Here is a 17265-nt window from a genome sequence, read left to right as displayed (position 1 = left end):
TACTAGTTTTAGAGTAATGTTCTATTTTATTATTATTTGAATAGGTGTGCTGCCCTAAGCCTACTAATATACCTCAAAATCCACCTAGTGTCAAAACAGCAGGTAACTACATATATTTACATATATTCGCATATGCATTGACTTCTACTTTAAAGGGTGATTTCAAATTGAAATAAAACAACAAAAATTGATATTGATTGGGCAATCTTTATTATTTTTGTGTAGAACCATTCATGGCATTTAGTTTTTAAAGATAATCACTTTCAAATGAATAACTTTAGAATCTTGGCTTCCAATGCCTCAATCAGAGCTGGATTATTCACAAATCATTTAGACTTTACATAAATTCCACAAATAAAAGTCCAAAGGTGGCAATTTAAGCCCAAATAGGGCAATTTTGCTTATTGACCTAGCCATTAAGCCCAAAATGGGCCTCTTCGCTGAGTTGGCCTGAGGGCGCGGTGAACACTTTTCACAGGGCGCCGATTTTCGTAATATAATTTTAGTCTTACAGCCAAGCCCAAAAGACCACGGTGGTCTCAGGGTATTATGGCAAAAAAATAATAATATTACTTTTTTATTATTTTTTGATTGGCTGATGTTTTGTAAAATTAATTGTGTTCAATTCAAAGAAAATTATACGAGAGCTTCTCACGAATAAGTTCTAAGTATTTATTAAGTATTTTATTCACTATCTGAAACTTAATTTCACAAAATTTCGTTTGCTAAGACTGTTTATTCTAATATATACATTCTGTCAAAAAAGTTCTGTCAATAAAACGCCAAATAATTGTTTAATCATCAAAAGACGCTCCATTCGAAGCAATACACATATGCCAACTATTAGTCCAGTCACCAAAACACCTCTTAAACGCGTTTGAAGATATCTTCTTCAGCTCCTTCAGCGAATTCTCTTTAATGGCCTCTATCGACTCAAAGCGGCGTCCACGGAGTGGCAATTTAAGTTTTGGTAAAAGGAAAAAGTCACAGTCGATGAAATTTGTCGAGTTTTGGTAAAAAAAAAATGTTTACAACATGAATCTTGTGAGACGGTTTTCTTTCCACAAATTGGGCCGCTTCCTACGCACATTCTCCCTCAAACGTCGTATAACTTCCCAATAACATTACTTATTTACCGTGGAACTATTCAACGAATTCCCAGTCAATACCTGTTATGATGCGCTGGATAAACCTGTGGTCCGAATTCAATTGGTCAAGCATGTCTTCAGCCACCTTCTTTCGATGAATTTTTTTAAAGGAATTCAACTCTCTTGGAACGTGTCGAGCAGCCACGCATCTTGGCGTCTCATACCCAATTGATGATGTAAAATGTTGCGAGTTGATTCGTGAGACACGTTAAGGTCACGAGCTACCTCCCTGGAACTTAAATGATGGTTTTCCAGCACCATTTCCTTGACGCGTGTTTTCAAATGGACAAATCCTGATATTTTTTTGACAGAATGTAAATAATTAACCGATATGAGTAAAAATTTATGAAGTTGGCCAACATTTTTTGGAATGCGTAGTTGATTTTGAATTATTTTATATGGAAAACTGTGTCTTACATATCTACTTCGTACTTTTCAATAAGTGTAGATTAACAGTAAGTCCAGTGCTCTTACGGAGCATGCTGTTTTTATACAAAATAGAAAGGAGGGGCCCTCCATTTATTGGCCCAGAGCCATTTTGTGATCTTGGAAAGGGTAACTTCTCCTCTGTTATAGAGGAAGTAGAGGACGATACTGGGACAATCTAAAGGGTTTATCGCAATCAAAATCAATTATAGGTAGCTTTAGCCTAAACCGATTTAAAGAGAGTATGGAATTAAATAAGAAGCACTGTAGAATCATCACAAAAATTCTCCCTACGAATTCAACGCATTCGAAAGACGCAATCTTGTTTTTTGTCATTCTTTCAAAGGAAATGCAAAAGCAAATGCATCAGAAAAATGCAAGCCCATGCACATATGCAGGAAAAAACACTGTCATCCAAATATCACATGCAACAATTTTACAAAAAATATCACCGAAAACTTAAAAATATTAGGCATCGAATTTAATAAAAGATATAAATGGGAAGCCCATATCTCAAAACTTGTCAACTCACCAAATAAACGTTTGAACATAATAAAATGCCTTGCAAGCCCAAAACTTCTCGTTAACACTAGTTCAATCATTGCCGCTACCAAATCTTGAATCATATCAAAAATTTATTACGGATTATACCTTTTTGGCTACTCACCTAAAACAAATATCAACAAACTCAACTCATTACTAAACTCTGCTATACGAACCCCCTTAGGCACATACCGTACTACTCCGATTAGCAACATGACGTTTGACACAGGCATACCGTTAATACAAATGAGGGAGTTTACCACAACAAAAACTATGCAAAAACCTAATCATTAATGAGCAGTCAAACTTTCCAAACTAACACACAAAATAATAATTTCTAAACAAAAACATATTTACGATTCAATCAACACTCAATCGCATAATAGAAAAATCCCTGGAATTAGATATTCCCATTAATAATAAACCTAAGATTAAAACCCGATTTCCTGGATGGCAACTACATTTCAATGCCATAGATACATCACTCCACCAGTGAAAAAAAGACAATACGCATTAAAAATATTTCAAAATCTCTTATTACTTAAAAAACAATTCAAACTAATTTTCACAGACGGTTCAAAAAAACGCAAACCAAACAAGTTTACAAGTTAAAAAATGTAAACAATAATAATTATTATATAGACTTCATAAGAAACTGCTTATCAAAATTCAAAAATAATATCGAAAGGACACGCCAAAATCAAGGGCAACGAACTAGCAGATTTAGCAGCAAAAAAGCACAAAACCGCCCCCTAACTATGTCTCTAAACCTCCTACACACAGTTATAAAAAGTCATATAACAAAAATATTCAAAAATAAGCAACACTCCACATTCGAAAAAATAATAAGCTGGTACAAATTTATTTTTTTTTACTTCACCTACAATAATATATACCTACAGGTATTGGATGATTACTCGTATTATCCATAAAGGTGAATTCACCGTTCTTAACCCAACAATTTTATTTGGTAATTTTCCACATGTTTTTCCACGAAAAAAAAAATGTGACGATTTTGATTAATATCATTTTCTATGGGTTTAGCAGCGGCCGCCAAATGGGTTGGTGAGTGACTACCACTCGGAAGTGCACAAGTTCGAATCTCCGGACATGAAACACCAAACAAAAGGAGCTTTTTCTAACAGCGGTCGCCCTTCGGCAGACAATGACAAAACTCCGAGTGTGTTTCTGCATTGAGAAAGGTCCTAATAAAAAATTCTGTGAAGTAGAAGTATTGATACTCAACCACTTCAAAGATGGTTTATCACGAAGATTTTTGAGTATTTCAATATTTTATTAAAAATTAAATAAATCCAATTGTTCCCGTGTGAAATATAAGAAAATATAAAATATAAACTATCTCATTCTCAAATAAGAAGGAAAAAACCATAGAAAATCTAAAAATTCACACAGCAAAAGTGTTGATACTCTGCAATAACGTAAAAGAAAAATTACATTTAATATCTAGTAGGGCATCCTCGTAATTCAGTCAGTCGGTATTTTAGTCGGTCAGGCATTGAGCGAATCAAGTTTTTTGTATAATCCGAATTTTTATTTTGCCATTCGACTTGGAGCAAGCTTTTAAGTTGATTTTTGTGAGTTATGTGGTGTTTCCTTAATGGTTTTTGCAAATGATCTCATAAATGCTTTATAGGGTTCATAACTGGATTCTGTGGAGGCGTTGATAACAATTGAGGTACTTTATGTATTAGCGACATCTTCACTATGTGCGCGGAGTGTTGTCCTGCTGGAAATAAAATCCACAAGACAATCCAATTTTTTCAGCACTTTGTAAGAAGGATTTTTAAATATAAAGGGGTTTCCAATAACAGGTGTTAGGTGTTAAACAGGAGAGATAATTAACGATTTTTTATGGCCTGAATTGGATAGTATTGATCTGGATAACGTTTATTTTCAACAAGACGGCGCTACGTGCCCCACAAGCAACGAAACCATTGATCTTTTACGGGAAAAGTTTCCGGACCGTGTTATCTCTCGAAGAGGTGAGATACTTGTGATTTAACACCTTGTGACTTTTTTCTTTGGGACCACGTGAAAGAGAAAGTCCACACCAACAGCCCAGGATCGATTCAAGACCTCAAAGATGGAATTCGTGAGTCTATCGAGGACATAGGGCAACCACTTTGCAATTCGGTTATGGAAAATTTCATGAAAAGAATATTATCCTGTAAGCGTGGTCGTGGTGGTAATTTATTTGATGTTATTTCCCACTATTAACGGCATGCCTTCTTCTTTATAAAGAAACACCCAATCATTTATATTAAAAAATAGCATTTTCTTTGAATATCAAAATAACACCTTTTATTGAAAACCCCTTTACTTCTTTTGTCATTATTTCATCAATAAAAACAAGATTGCCAACACCTGATGTGGACATGCAACCCCAAACCATGACGCCTTCACCTCCATGCTTGACTGTTTTAATGGAATTTTTTGGATTTAATTCTTCATTTTGTTTCCTCTACACTTTGAGTCGCCCATAATATCTGAAAATATTATATTTCGACTCGTCGCAGAAATTTACTTTGTCCCAGAAGTCAAATTCTTTAAGCTGATAAGCTCTAGCAAATTCGATTCTTTTTTTTCTATTAGTATCACTGACAAAAGGTTTTCTTTTAGCAATACATGTCTTACAGGTATATCCATTTCTCTTGGTTGGCTCGCACTGTATTCGATGAAAGAATGGTGTTTAGAGATGTTTGCAGTACAGCAACTATATTCGGAGCGTTTTTGAAAGGATTTTTTTCTATTGTTCTCTTGATAAGACGTTCATCTCTCTCAGTTAACTTCCTAGGGCGGTCTGATCCCCACTCATTTTCAATCCTTTTCTCCTTTTTGAATCTTTGTGTTACCTTTTGCACTGTTGCTCATCACCAGGAGGATGATTTTCTCGATTTCTGAGTATGATTTTCCATCTTTATGCATGCATGCAACAATTTTTCTCTTCTCTAAGTCTCAAGTCTTTCGAGAGATGATTAGACACGTAAAAACGTAAGCACAGATGCGAATATATGAACTTCATCAGATATGCTGAAAATAGTTTGCCAACAAATATTATTCCGAAGCATCGCAAATCAAAACAGCCGTTATTTCGCGCATTGGCTACTTCAAAGTGCGAGCATATAAACCCTTTTGCTGTACGAATTTCTGACTTACATTTACATTTTTGCTTGCCGTTGTTGATGCAGCAGACAAAGTTGGTTCTGTTTTTTTTGTGATTGAATCTAAATAATGTGTGAAATTTCTTAAAGTTAAAATTTTAGAAATGGTAGGGTATCAAGATTTATGCTGTGCACTGTACATACATATGTACATACATACTTATATGTGCGTATTCATACAGTTGTGCAACAATTACAGTTTCAATCTCTGTTGACTTCAGAAAAAAATAAATTTTACCGAACTGGACGATGAACAATACTTCAGCATCTTCTCCGACTAGAAATGAATGAGAGAAGAAAACTGTCCGGCCCGGGATTTCCCACGTTAATAATGAAAATAGACATACCCTATACCCCCTACATATCATTTTACGTATAAACTGCTCAGACGGACGGTTATACGAACCGCACTCTGAAAGAAATTGGAAAGGAATTTTTTTTTTAATTTATAAACCAAGCTGAGAGTAAGATGTATTTTTATTTATTTCGCACAGATGAGCCATGTGAAACACCAAATGGAATAAAAGGGAAGTGTATATCTATAAGTAAATGCAACACTTTATTACCGTTAGCCAGAAATGACCGATCGAAAAGTGAAAACAACTTTTTAACAAGAAGTATGTGCGGAAAAGACTCTACTCAGGTAAGACAACATTTCCGTTTAGCTAAATTAAATTAAAACGTTGAATTTAATAAAAACTAAAATATGTAGTAGTATAAGTATATATATACCTATATATATGTATATGTATGTAATTGGCGCGTAAATCCTTTTTGGGACCTACAGTTTCAAGCCGACTCCGAACGGCAGATATTTTTTATGAGGAGCTTTTTCATGACAGAAATAGAAAAAACTTTTTCTTAATTTCGATCTTTCACCGAGATTCGAACCGACATTCTCTCTCTGAATTCCGAATGGTAGTCACGTACGAAACATTCGGCTACAGCGGCCGCCTAAGTAGTATACAAGTATAATAAGTGGCTTGACAGATATACTTATGCCAAAAATTCTGCAACAAATCTTTCAATTCAGGGAAATTAATATATCGACCAGATCGATGTCAAGACTAATTAGAGATGATCTCCACATGAAAGCCTTCTATCGCTCCACAGGTCATCTTTTGACAACGCTTGAAAAAAATTAGACTCGACAGATTCAAGCAGTCTGTTCGGTGGCACGCGGTCAACGGCCATGAAAATATTCTTTTCACAGATGAGAAAATTTTCCCTAATGAAGAAATTTTTAATAAGCAAACGACAAAATCTATGCTAGAACTTCCGAAGGCGCAAAAAATGTTGTTCCAAGGATTCAGCGTGGACACCATCCAGCCTCCATAATGGTTTGGTGGGGAGTGCCGTAACATCTCTTCAGAGGTTAAGACCAGGGCAAAAGTGTGCCAGGAGGATGTCTTAAAAGGCGTGGCGAAGCAGTTTAGCAGTACTCTCTTCAATGGAGTGCGTTGGATCTTCCAGCAAGATTCCGCTCCAGCCCATAAGGGCAAAATTCCCCAGTAGTGGCAAAACAAAAAAAAATTCCTGGCTTCAAAGCCGTCGAAGATTGGCCGTCTGGAAGTCCAGATCTGAATCCATAGGACTACAGTTGGTGGGCAGACTTGGAGAACATGGCCCGTGGAGGACCTTACAGAAATTTCGAGAGTCTCAAATAATCTTTGGTTCGAGCAGCAAAGTCAATATCCAGGGAAACCGTGCGTGCTGCAATAGCTGAATGGCCTAATCGTTTGAAGGCTTGTGCAAAAGCAAATAGTGACCATTTCGAATGAATTAAAAAAAAAATTTAATATTCTCATGATTAAATAAAACTAACTTCGTTAAAAAAAGTATAATAATTTCATGTCTTTAACGGACTTAACTTGTAACAGAACTTATGGCAGGACTAAGTATTCTCTTTTATCCTATTTAAAACTTGATTTTATCGTTATTTTGATATAATATAAATTTTAATATTTCATACAACATTACTTGACTTACAGACATTAAATAATGAAAGGGTTTTGGTACCCAATGGCAAATGCTCGAGTGCGATTCCATCATTAAAAACTTTCTCATAGAAAACCATTTACCGTTCGTAGACGAGAAAACAAGATATAGGCTCAGACCACAAGTAATTATAAGTAAATAAGTAATACTAAGTAAAAGTTTCATAAATATGATAAATAAATACCTAACTATGAATTCATAAAATGATTATAACAAAAAAAAAAAACAAAAATACAACATTTTTTTTTTTGTTTTACGAGTACAGTACAACAACCACTTAAGTAATGTAAAACAGTTCATAATTCATGAGTTTCAAATTCTATAAATTCTAAGTGGTTTTCCACTCCATTTATAAGCCCAGAGCTAGGTGTGGTCTAGGAAAGATTAATTTCTTCTCTCTAATTCAGGAAGTACAACACAAAGACAAATAAGATCACACTGGGGCAATCTAACGGGTTTATCGCAATCCCAATCAATGATAGGTAGCTTTAACCTAAACCAATTTAAAGACAATATGGTATTGAATAAGAAGAAGTTTAAAATCATCTCAGGAGTTCTAACAGTGCATTGTACGAGTATATTGAGTTATCCTCTTACTAACCTGGAATATACTCTAATGTAACTTACAGCTTCTGTAGAGAGGTAGATAAAGCCGCCAAACATGCTATACAACCACACCTAATAATAATAATAATACAAAAATATATTAAAAAAGAACGGTTTAATTTAATTTTTTTGTAACAATCAATTGTAAACAATTTTGGCGAATTTGTGCAGAGACATAAGCAAAAAGCAACTCAATAACTCACGTCCTCACCTTTTGAAGAGAGTAAAAAAGGCCCCACATTTGCCTGAACGGAATCTATTTGGGGTGTGCCTCCAAACGGTAGATAGTTTTTTTATGAGAAGTTTTTTCAGAGCAGAAATACACACCAACTCCGGCCGCCATTTTTGAATACTGATATCAAAACCCCATTTAAATCCGCTATATAATATAATATATGAGCGCAAATATGATATACATACCTACGGACGCATATCTGAATGTACGCTAGGTAATTTGCCCGCTATTTTGACTAAACAGTCATAGCCGTCCTTATTTATTTATGTAGGTACTTGATTATTGTTATCATTGGTTTTTATATTCCAAATGGAACGTAAAGATTTTGATATTCAATAAATTAGACCAAAAGTTCGTCTCTTCTTCCACTTTTGTCTTGGTATATGTACGTGGGGGATCTGCTATCGGTTAATTTCGAAGATATATGTGCATATGTATGTACGTAATTTATTTTATATTCAGGGGTGTCCTTGGGGAGTTTGAGAATTGTTTTAATGAAGTAACGTTGAAATATATCTATTCCTCAAATAACCTACCACTTGAGCGGCGTAAGTTTGTGTAGATCTGCACACAGCTTCGGACAGTTTCCATTTTGATTTTAGTGAGATGAATGGCTTCGCTCCCTGTGCAATTAATACTAGCTTTTGCTGAACTATTTCTGGCTTCTAAGTGCTTGTCGAACGTCATTTTGGGTGTGAGAATGACACCAAGATATTTATATTCTGCCACCACTTTAATTCTGCTCTTTGGTACCCCCATTTTTCTGCCTGGGAGAGTCGTTCACCTCTTCTAAAGACCATCATCTCCGATTTATTTGTGCTAACTTCCATATTCCACTCAGATCGATTGCATGACCTTAAGGTTATCTGCCAGGAGAACAATATCATCCGCATAAAGAAGAAAACGTATATTCATGCCCTCAACCAATAGTCCACCTTCCAAATAGTCGTGCAAATCCTTTAGGTATAAAGTGAAGACAACACACATTTTTTTACACAGTGCCAATTTCAAAATAATCGGATATTTCCTTTCCTGTCCAAACCGCTGATCTGGTATTCGCGTAGATATTTTTGACCAGGTTTGTTATTTTGCTGGATATTCCCATCTATAGAAAGTTTATAAATCAACGGTCTTATCGGCACCCTTTACTATAGTACTTATAGTTTCGTGCTTTTAATATAAAATAATTACATTTTACATTAGGTCTACAATATGGCCTATGTATGTATATATTCCCGGTATTATTCTTATAGATAAATACACTTTTATGTTTTAACTCATAGATATGCTGCCCTGATCCACAAAAGAGTGACAGAGGAAAGCTGCCTTTACCTCCGAATTGTGGGCACGTTCCGTTAATAAAACGTATTTTTGGTGGACACGTGACTGATATTGATGAATTTCCTTGGACTGCATTGATCATATACTCCAAAGGTAAGATCAGTATTCATTGCCATAAATAGAAATGAAAGTAGGTACTGTTAGATTTCATATAAAAATAATAATAAGCGAAACAAGGCATACATACATATTCAAATTAGAAGTCTGCAAAACAAAAGTAAAAAATTAAAAAGTTTTTTAAATTGCATATTATTTTAATGCAAGGTGCATTAGCTGCTACCTCTTTAAATATTGACAAAACTGGCAAGTTATCCCTTTATTTTCTCAAAACAAAGTTAGGCTGCTATAAAAACTCTGATTGTATTGATTGGGAAATTTCAATATACAGTCCGGGTCACTTGATTATAGACAATAATTTTTATTTTAGAAAATGGTTATTGAAGCAACCGTATTCGGTCTAGTAATCCAAGGTTTTCTAATAACTCAAGTGAAGACTGTACTTTGCGCGAACATAAATATGCATCAAAATATTATTCCATCTAACGGTATTTCGCAGTAGTCAAACGTCAGCAGTTGTAATACTGTGCTTGATTTATAGGTTCACTTGGTACACCAAATCGTTTAGTGCATGTCTATCACTCGGAAGTGCACGGGTTCTAAATCCCGGGCATGAAACACTAAATTATAGAAAAAGATTTTTCTAATAGTGGCCGCTACTCAGCAGGCAAGCCTCCGGAAGTATTTTGGAAAAAGCTTTTTGGAAAGCCGTTCGAAATCGGCATCCAACTGTAGGTCTCTAAATTTGTGTGCAAATATCTGTACAAACGGCACAAATAGGAACAGGAGCTCAGCCAAAACACAATAAAGGCTGTAAGCGCCAATCATATACATATATAATTTTAAATTTACTCGCATGTACCACATACAGTCTTCTTGCAACTTGGTTTCTAAGCAAAGAAAATATATAGTACACTTAATTACAAAATTGAGTATACACTTCGGGTTGCAAACGAAAACAAAAATGAAACAAATTATGGCGGATTGTTTTTCTTTTTTCTAATTCATAGCAATCTTATGTCCAAATTGGCTGAGACATTGATATAGGTATACCCTTGCAAACATGTAAACTACGTGTCCGCGAGGAAATTGTAAGAGTAGCGAATGAAAGATGGCGTAATGAAGCCACTTGCAAAATCGCCGACTCTCAATGCTAAACGCACGGAACTTCTACTAAGAAGAGATAAGCACAATCTTAACACACTGATTTCAGTTATTACGGGGCACCGCACTTTCTGTGTCACTGTCCTGCTCTATCTAGACGTAGACTCGCCATTTTGGGTGGACAATCCTTTAATGAATTAGAAGATCTCGACGCTGTCGAAATCAAGGATCTTACAAAATTTTTGAAAAGTACACATTGGCTTTAGAAGGAATAAGGGCTAGTTTCCCACGCGACATCACACTGGGACATGAGTCTGAGTGTGTCTTACAGTGGACAACCGCTTCAACCTAATCTAACCTAACCTATGACCAAATACAAACGCGTGGCCAAAACTAAATTTATCGATCTTTTTAAAAATCCATGGTGTAAAGATTTCAGCGGTGTGGCCAACATCTGACCTTTACCGACCTGACCGACTCTCAGCACTATGTTCTAGTAGACTTTTTTTCCTCACATCCGAATATGCTAGGAACGATTATTATTAAAAAAAATCCAATTATATAATTTCCAAAGCACGATCAATCAGAAAAAAATGTATGGTAGTTTCGGTGGAAAAATAATTATATAATAAAATTTAAAAGTGCAGTTGCGGGCATAAAAATCCGAAGGAGAAAAAATATCGAAATTTTTAATATATTACATTTTTACATGTTTTCATGTTGGTTTTATATGAAATTTTATCTAAACCAACCTATTATTTGAAATAAATAGTTTGCATATTTTTCAACGCGGATGTAAATATTGCCAATTTTAAATAGAAAAAAGTTGGTATAATATATAATTATCTGTTTTTTCTCAGAATCACTGCAGAAAGTATGATGCGGCAATTTATATATTTAATGTTTAAGTATTAAAGAATATAATGGGTAAAACTTACCTTAAGTCTTGAAAACAAAATCACAAAATTGAATACACAATTAATAAAAGTAGCGCAATTTAATAAAATATTAAATTTTTCTTCTAAACTGTTGACTCGGAGAACCTCCTGTCACATCGTAAATCGTTTAAGGGGTAACACCACTGTAGAAATTTCAAAAAATTGATTCTTTGAACCTTTTAAAATACAGAACAAAAAGTTTTATACGTTACCGAAGTCTATTTGATAAATATTTTAAGCTTTTAACCAAGCGTTAGTGAGTGCTACCTAACGACTTCTCCAAATTTCCAAACTTTAAACCCGTTTTTCTTCAAACACGTTTTCTGAAATTGGCACGCAGTATAACTTAAACAATTTTAAATATTTTTAATCAGGTTTTTCACTACGTCTGTATAATAACCTTCTTAAGAGAAGAGCGTAGGGGATTTTCGATAGATTAATTTAAACGATTGTTATAATTATTTAAGTGCCGTTTTTTTAGTCCAAAATAGAGTTTTTTCCTTCAATTGCTTGCTAATTCCACAAAAATAAATATTTTTTAAATCCCCTACGTGTTTCTCTAGCTATTCTTATCTAGATTAAGAAAAAAAATGTTTCTTTGTTCCGGATTAAAATTTGCACCCTCTGTGCTGCGTGCCGCGGAGCTCCTTCAAGAGAAACCACATTACAAAAATGTCTCCAATGCCGGCATTTTGTAAAATTTTTCGATCAAACTTTGTAGTTTTGTATTTTAGTATATAAGTAATAACTTCCCAAATCAGAGTGATTGTTTCCCCTTTCCTTCTATACAAAAAAATTCTTTAAAAATCGTGTTTATTTTACGCGTGTACAGTGGTGTTACCCCTTAATAATAGATTTTAATTTTTCCACATTTTAGTCTTCAAAAGTCAGGTATTTCCTCAATTTTGAGAGCAACTCTATATTTTATATGTTCGTTGGTTGAACTTTCTGAACTATACTTTAATCGTCCCGATTTATACCGAATTAATGTTTGTTCCCTGTTCTTGCCTAAATAATTTTTACAGTTATTCACTCTAGTGTAAATATTGTTGCAAAGGGCAATTTCCTTATCGGTGAAAAATTGTTACATGCTTAGTTCTAAGTGGAGTGATTTTAAATAGTTCACAATGATTATTAATGCTAGGAAATTTCTAAATAGCAATGATAGGATTTTTAGTTCTTATTAAATATTTGTTCGTTTGATTTGGTAATTTTTTGTCAATTAGTTACGTAGAATAAAAATGTGGTGTCTTCTTCTGCCTGAATTGCGATTATGATGACTATGCCTAGTAATATCAGGTAATTCATTGTCATCTCCTGTAACTGTGTAATTGTTTACATTGTCTTTGTGAATAACTTTTCCCTCCTCAGTCAAAATCGTGTCCTCACGATATTCCTACACTACGTACTTTTTGTAACGACTGTCGCTTTTACTTCTGATGTTAGTTCTTAACACCAATATCTGGTCTCCTTGTTTGAAAGTTCGGTGTCTAGTTCCCTGGTTTAGAAGTTGTAATGTTTTCTCCGATGCGTCTTTTAATTTTTTTTACTATGTCTTCCTTGCTGTATGTTATCAGGTTAAAATGTATATCCTTTGGTTTTTTTTTCTGTGACGGTATGGGTTGTGTTGTTCAATTACTTTACAGCTACAAATAGCTCCTCGGTTGCCGATGTTGAATTCTTTATTTTTAATATTCTTGCCAATTCTGATATGGAATTGTGCGTTCGTTCTACCTGGCCGTTTGCCTTTGATCTATATATTGGTGTCCGTATTTTGTTGATATTGTATTTTATTCACACTTGTTTTAACATTGGTGTATTCAGACAACTTTCGTTATCTATCATGAGTCGTTTACAGTTCGGAAAATTGTTGATAAGAATTTCTTCTACTCTTTTGTCCATTTCTGTTTTTGAGTCTGTCTCTACAATTGTGCTAAAGTTGTCTTCCTCGGATGTTAAGTTGTTGTTTAGCATGAGTTTTGGTTGTTGGTATTGATTGGTGAACTGGCCACTGTTAGCTCGTGGTCTTTTCCAATTTTTATTGTTTCTATTCACGTCGTAGTAGTTGTTTTGATGCTGAGTTGGTTGCCTGAATGTTGTGTTTCCAGACGTTGTATCCATAGGTTCTGGTTTTGGTTATTGTGATGGTGGTTGGTTATATTTTTATTTCTGCTGAATCATGGTGTTTACGTCGATTTGTTCCGTAACGTCAATGGTGTCCAAATTTCTTCGTGTATTAAGTTTATTACGTTTGTCCAAATATTTTCTCATCTGCTCCTTTCTATGAGAATTAGATCACTGTGTTTATTTTTTTAATGGAAGAAACACGAATAATTTTTCTATCACTAAATTTTTAATTCTTTGTTCACTGTATTTTCACTTCTTTTCCTTACAGCCTTTTTTTTACATAAGGTTTTATCCTTTATTACTTTTTCCCCCGGGCCCGGAGTTTTCAGAGGGGCCCGGACTCGAGAGTAATTCGAATTATATGAATTAGACATAATTTGAAGGGGCCCGCATCACAAGTTTCCCCCGGGGCCCGAATACTCTCTCCACGGCCCTGATTATACTTAGAATTTACATAACTATTTTTATTTATCATATTAATTGTGAATGAATTCATTCCTTAACTAGCGCCCGAGCGCCCTTTGTTAATTGTTGAATAACTCGAAAAGTATTTGTCGGATTCACTTCAAACTTTCACACAATATTTTTAGGATATTATACTTTAGGAAAATGCAAAAAAAACCCAATTTTGTGAAAATTCTACTACCCCTAACCCCTTGAAACGCGATGACAAGACAGAATAAGGCGAGACAAAAGTCGCTAGAGGTATTATTGTGAGACGTTTTATTTGGATAAAAATGCAACAAATTCTTCTATATGTATTTAAAATACATTTACTTTTGAAACAACATTTCTTTCATTGTAGGTAACGGAAAGACGGGCCTTCATTGTGGTGGTAGTCTCATAAACGAACGTTACGTTCTCACGGCAGCACATTGTATTAGCGAGCGGATGCTTCCTTCAAGTTGGCATGTGACTGGAGTTCGATTGGGTGAATGGAATCAAGAGACAGAAAGAGATTGTCAAACTGATAGGCAAGGAAATTCGTTGTGTGCAGACCCGCACATAGATATAGATGTTGTGGAACAAATATGCTCTCCGCTATACAATGTAAGAACTCAAGAAAATGATATAGCATTACTACGCCTTCGAGAAAAAGTTAATTTCAACGATTTTGTTAAGCCGATTTGCTTACCTGTCGATAGAAATTTACAGTTAAACAACTTTGAAAATGCGACTATGGACATTGCTGGATGGGGAGCTACTGAAACAAGTAATAGTAGTAAAATAAAACTGAAAGCATTGGTAAAGGGGCAAAATCTGAATATATGTAAATATAAATACCACACTTATGCAAATATTGAATTGGGAGACACTCAAATGTGCGCTGTTGGCGAGAAAGGTGAGGATACTTGTCGTGGTGATTCCGGTGGACCTCTTATGTTTCCACAAAGGTATAATGCATTGGAATCATACTTTCTGGTTGGTGTAGTTTCTTTTGGACCAAAGCTTTGCGGTCAGGAAGGATTTCCTGGTGTTTATACTCGTGTGGGGTATTTTTTAAATTGGATACAAAACACAATTAGAAAATAAAAAAGTTATAAAAGTATATAAACTATATTATTTTTTTCTCTTCAGTAGAACTCAGAGGTAAGAATCATAAGCATGAAAAGCAAATTTACAATTTTTAAAAAGTGTAAACTTAGTTAATTTTAGTTGTTAATTTTTTTAAGCAAAAATAACAGATTTTTGACGTGACAACGTCTTATAACTCGATGGAGCCGGCTGCACGCACCAAAAAACATGACTCATGCGGCGTTATCTTGCTCTGAAGCGTTCCATTTAAGGCTTGAAGTGCAAGTGAGAGCGCGGAAAGAGCGACAAAGGGGCACAATCGGCCTTCGCGTTCGGCAACGTTCGACATCTGTCTCTCTCCTCCCTGCTATACAATAATAAGAGACTAATTCAATATCACCCAATAAGAAATCAGTGCCCATTTTTTTGATATTTCGATACTAAACAACTTCACACTGATTCATCTAAAATAATAATCTATACATTTAAACGTTTTCGTTAAGTATGAAGTGCAGGGAAAAGTGAATGTGGTGTCAAGGATTTATAGCAACGATAATTGCAGTGATAAAGGTAATGATTCTTTCGATATTAAATATACATATGTTCAGTGATATATCTATTGTCGAATATTCGTGCTTTCATCATTTAAATAAATAACATCGATCCGCTATTGCAGCGATTGTAAGTTATGCTATAATTGACAAAACTATACAACAATAAGTTAACAGAATTACATATTTCACGATGACTACAAAATCAATGGCTTTACTATTCGATTGAAATAATTATCGAGCGTAGCTATGATTTCAAAAAATTAAAACATAAATGTTAAATCTTCCACATATCATAACAACATGTCTGAAATGACAGGTTGGACAAGCCAGTCGTCAAAGGGAACAATTTTGTCCTAATTCCCCCTGCTCAATGTGACTTTTTAAAAGCCAAAAATTTAATGTTACCAAATTTTAAATTTTAAATTTTAAATTTAAGATTTATAAATAATAATTTAATCACAGTTTATTCTTATAATAAATTATTCAAAATTATAACTTTTTTACAACAAATTACAATTAAATTTGCAAAAATAATTAAGTAACTAATTGAACAACAACTTTTATTCAGTTTACTTGCTGAAAGAAATAAATTCAATACAAAATGTATTATTATAAAAAAATAAAAGTTGTAAAACAATTGCTCAACGCACATCCATACTTGTAAAAACTATGTATGTAAGTTAAAACTCCGAAAGTTTTTGAAATAAAATAAATAAAAATAAAAAAAATAAAATAAAATAAAATAAATTTTTTTTAGGAAGCTATGCCTCTTTATTATTTGACTGTCTAAAACGAAGAGACAATTTTATTTTTTTAAAACTAAAACTAAAGCTAAAGCTTTATTAGCGCGAAGTCGTTACCTCTGCTACCGTTTCAAGGGCAAGCGCGAGTGCATTACCTACGGACGCGAATGCAATTTGATTCTAAGGAATTTGTGCTTGCCGACGTTGTGTCAGCAAAAAGCGTGGGAAACGATATTTATTTTTGTGCATTTTGAATTTGTTTCGTGTTAACAACCCCTCTCCTTGAATTCAAACGTCCTCGTTTGATGTACTTGAATAGTATAATTTTTATTGTTGAAAATACTAAAATTTATTGCGAATTTTGTATGCTCTTTGCTTTCTAGCAAGTCAATGTATTTAATGTTTTTTATATTCATTTCTTCCATCATTTCTAATGAAAGAATTTTTTCGGTTCTATTTGATGTTGGTTCAAGTTGTAGCACTGCTGGTAGTGGGTTATCTGTTGGGACTTCTTTGGAGCCAAAGGTTCTCTTCTCGATTTTTATTGTTACATTATGGTGTCGTATTAAAAAAGTTCCTTTAAGATTAGTTGTTTCATTGTTTATTTGTACTGGACCATCAAATTGATTTAAGAATAATAGTCCTGCCGACATTTCTTCTATTATTGGAATATGTTGATTATTGATCTCGGTACAGTTTGGTACACGACTTTCTAACAAATTGGCAATACACGTTGAGTTGCTTATAT

The 17265-nt window shown here is 34.2% G+C and overlaps 1 protein-coding gene across 1 annotated transcript in view; it reads left to right on the top strand.

Moving 5' to 3' along the window:
• LOC129248118 (serine protease easter-like) overlaps positions 1–15263 on the top strand; it is a 62183-nt gene extending 46920 nt beyond the window's left edge. Inside the window, exons 9-12 of the mRNA XM_054887556.1 lie at positions 45–102; positions 5794–5942; positions 9422–9572; positions 14511–15263. Of these exons, the coding sequence (XP_054743531.1) occupies positions 45–102; positions 5794–5942; positions 9422–9572; positions 14511–15238 (1086 nt within the window). The 3' untranslated portion in view covers positions 15239–15263. The remainder of the gene's footprint in view (positions 1–44; positions 103–5793; positions 5943–9421; positions 9573–14510) is intronic.
• The last annotated feature ends 2002 nt before the right edge of the window (positions 15264–17265 follow it).

The sequence above is a fragment of the Anastrepha obliqua genome, chromosome 5 (assembly GCF_027943255.1).
Source record: "Anastrepha obliqua isolate idAnaObli1 chromosome 5, idAnaObli1_1.0, whole genome shotgun sequence".
Lineage (NCBI taxonomy): Eukaryota > Metazoa > Arthropoda > Insecta > Diptera > Tephritidae > Anastrepha > Anastrepha obliqua.
This window is presented reverse-complemented; position numbering and strand designations above follow the sequence as displayed.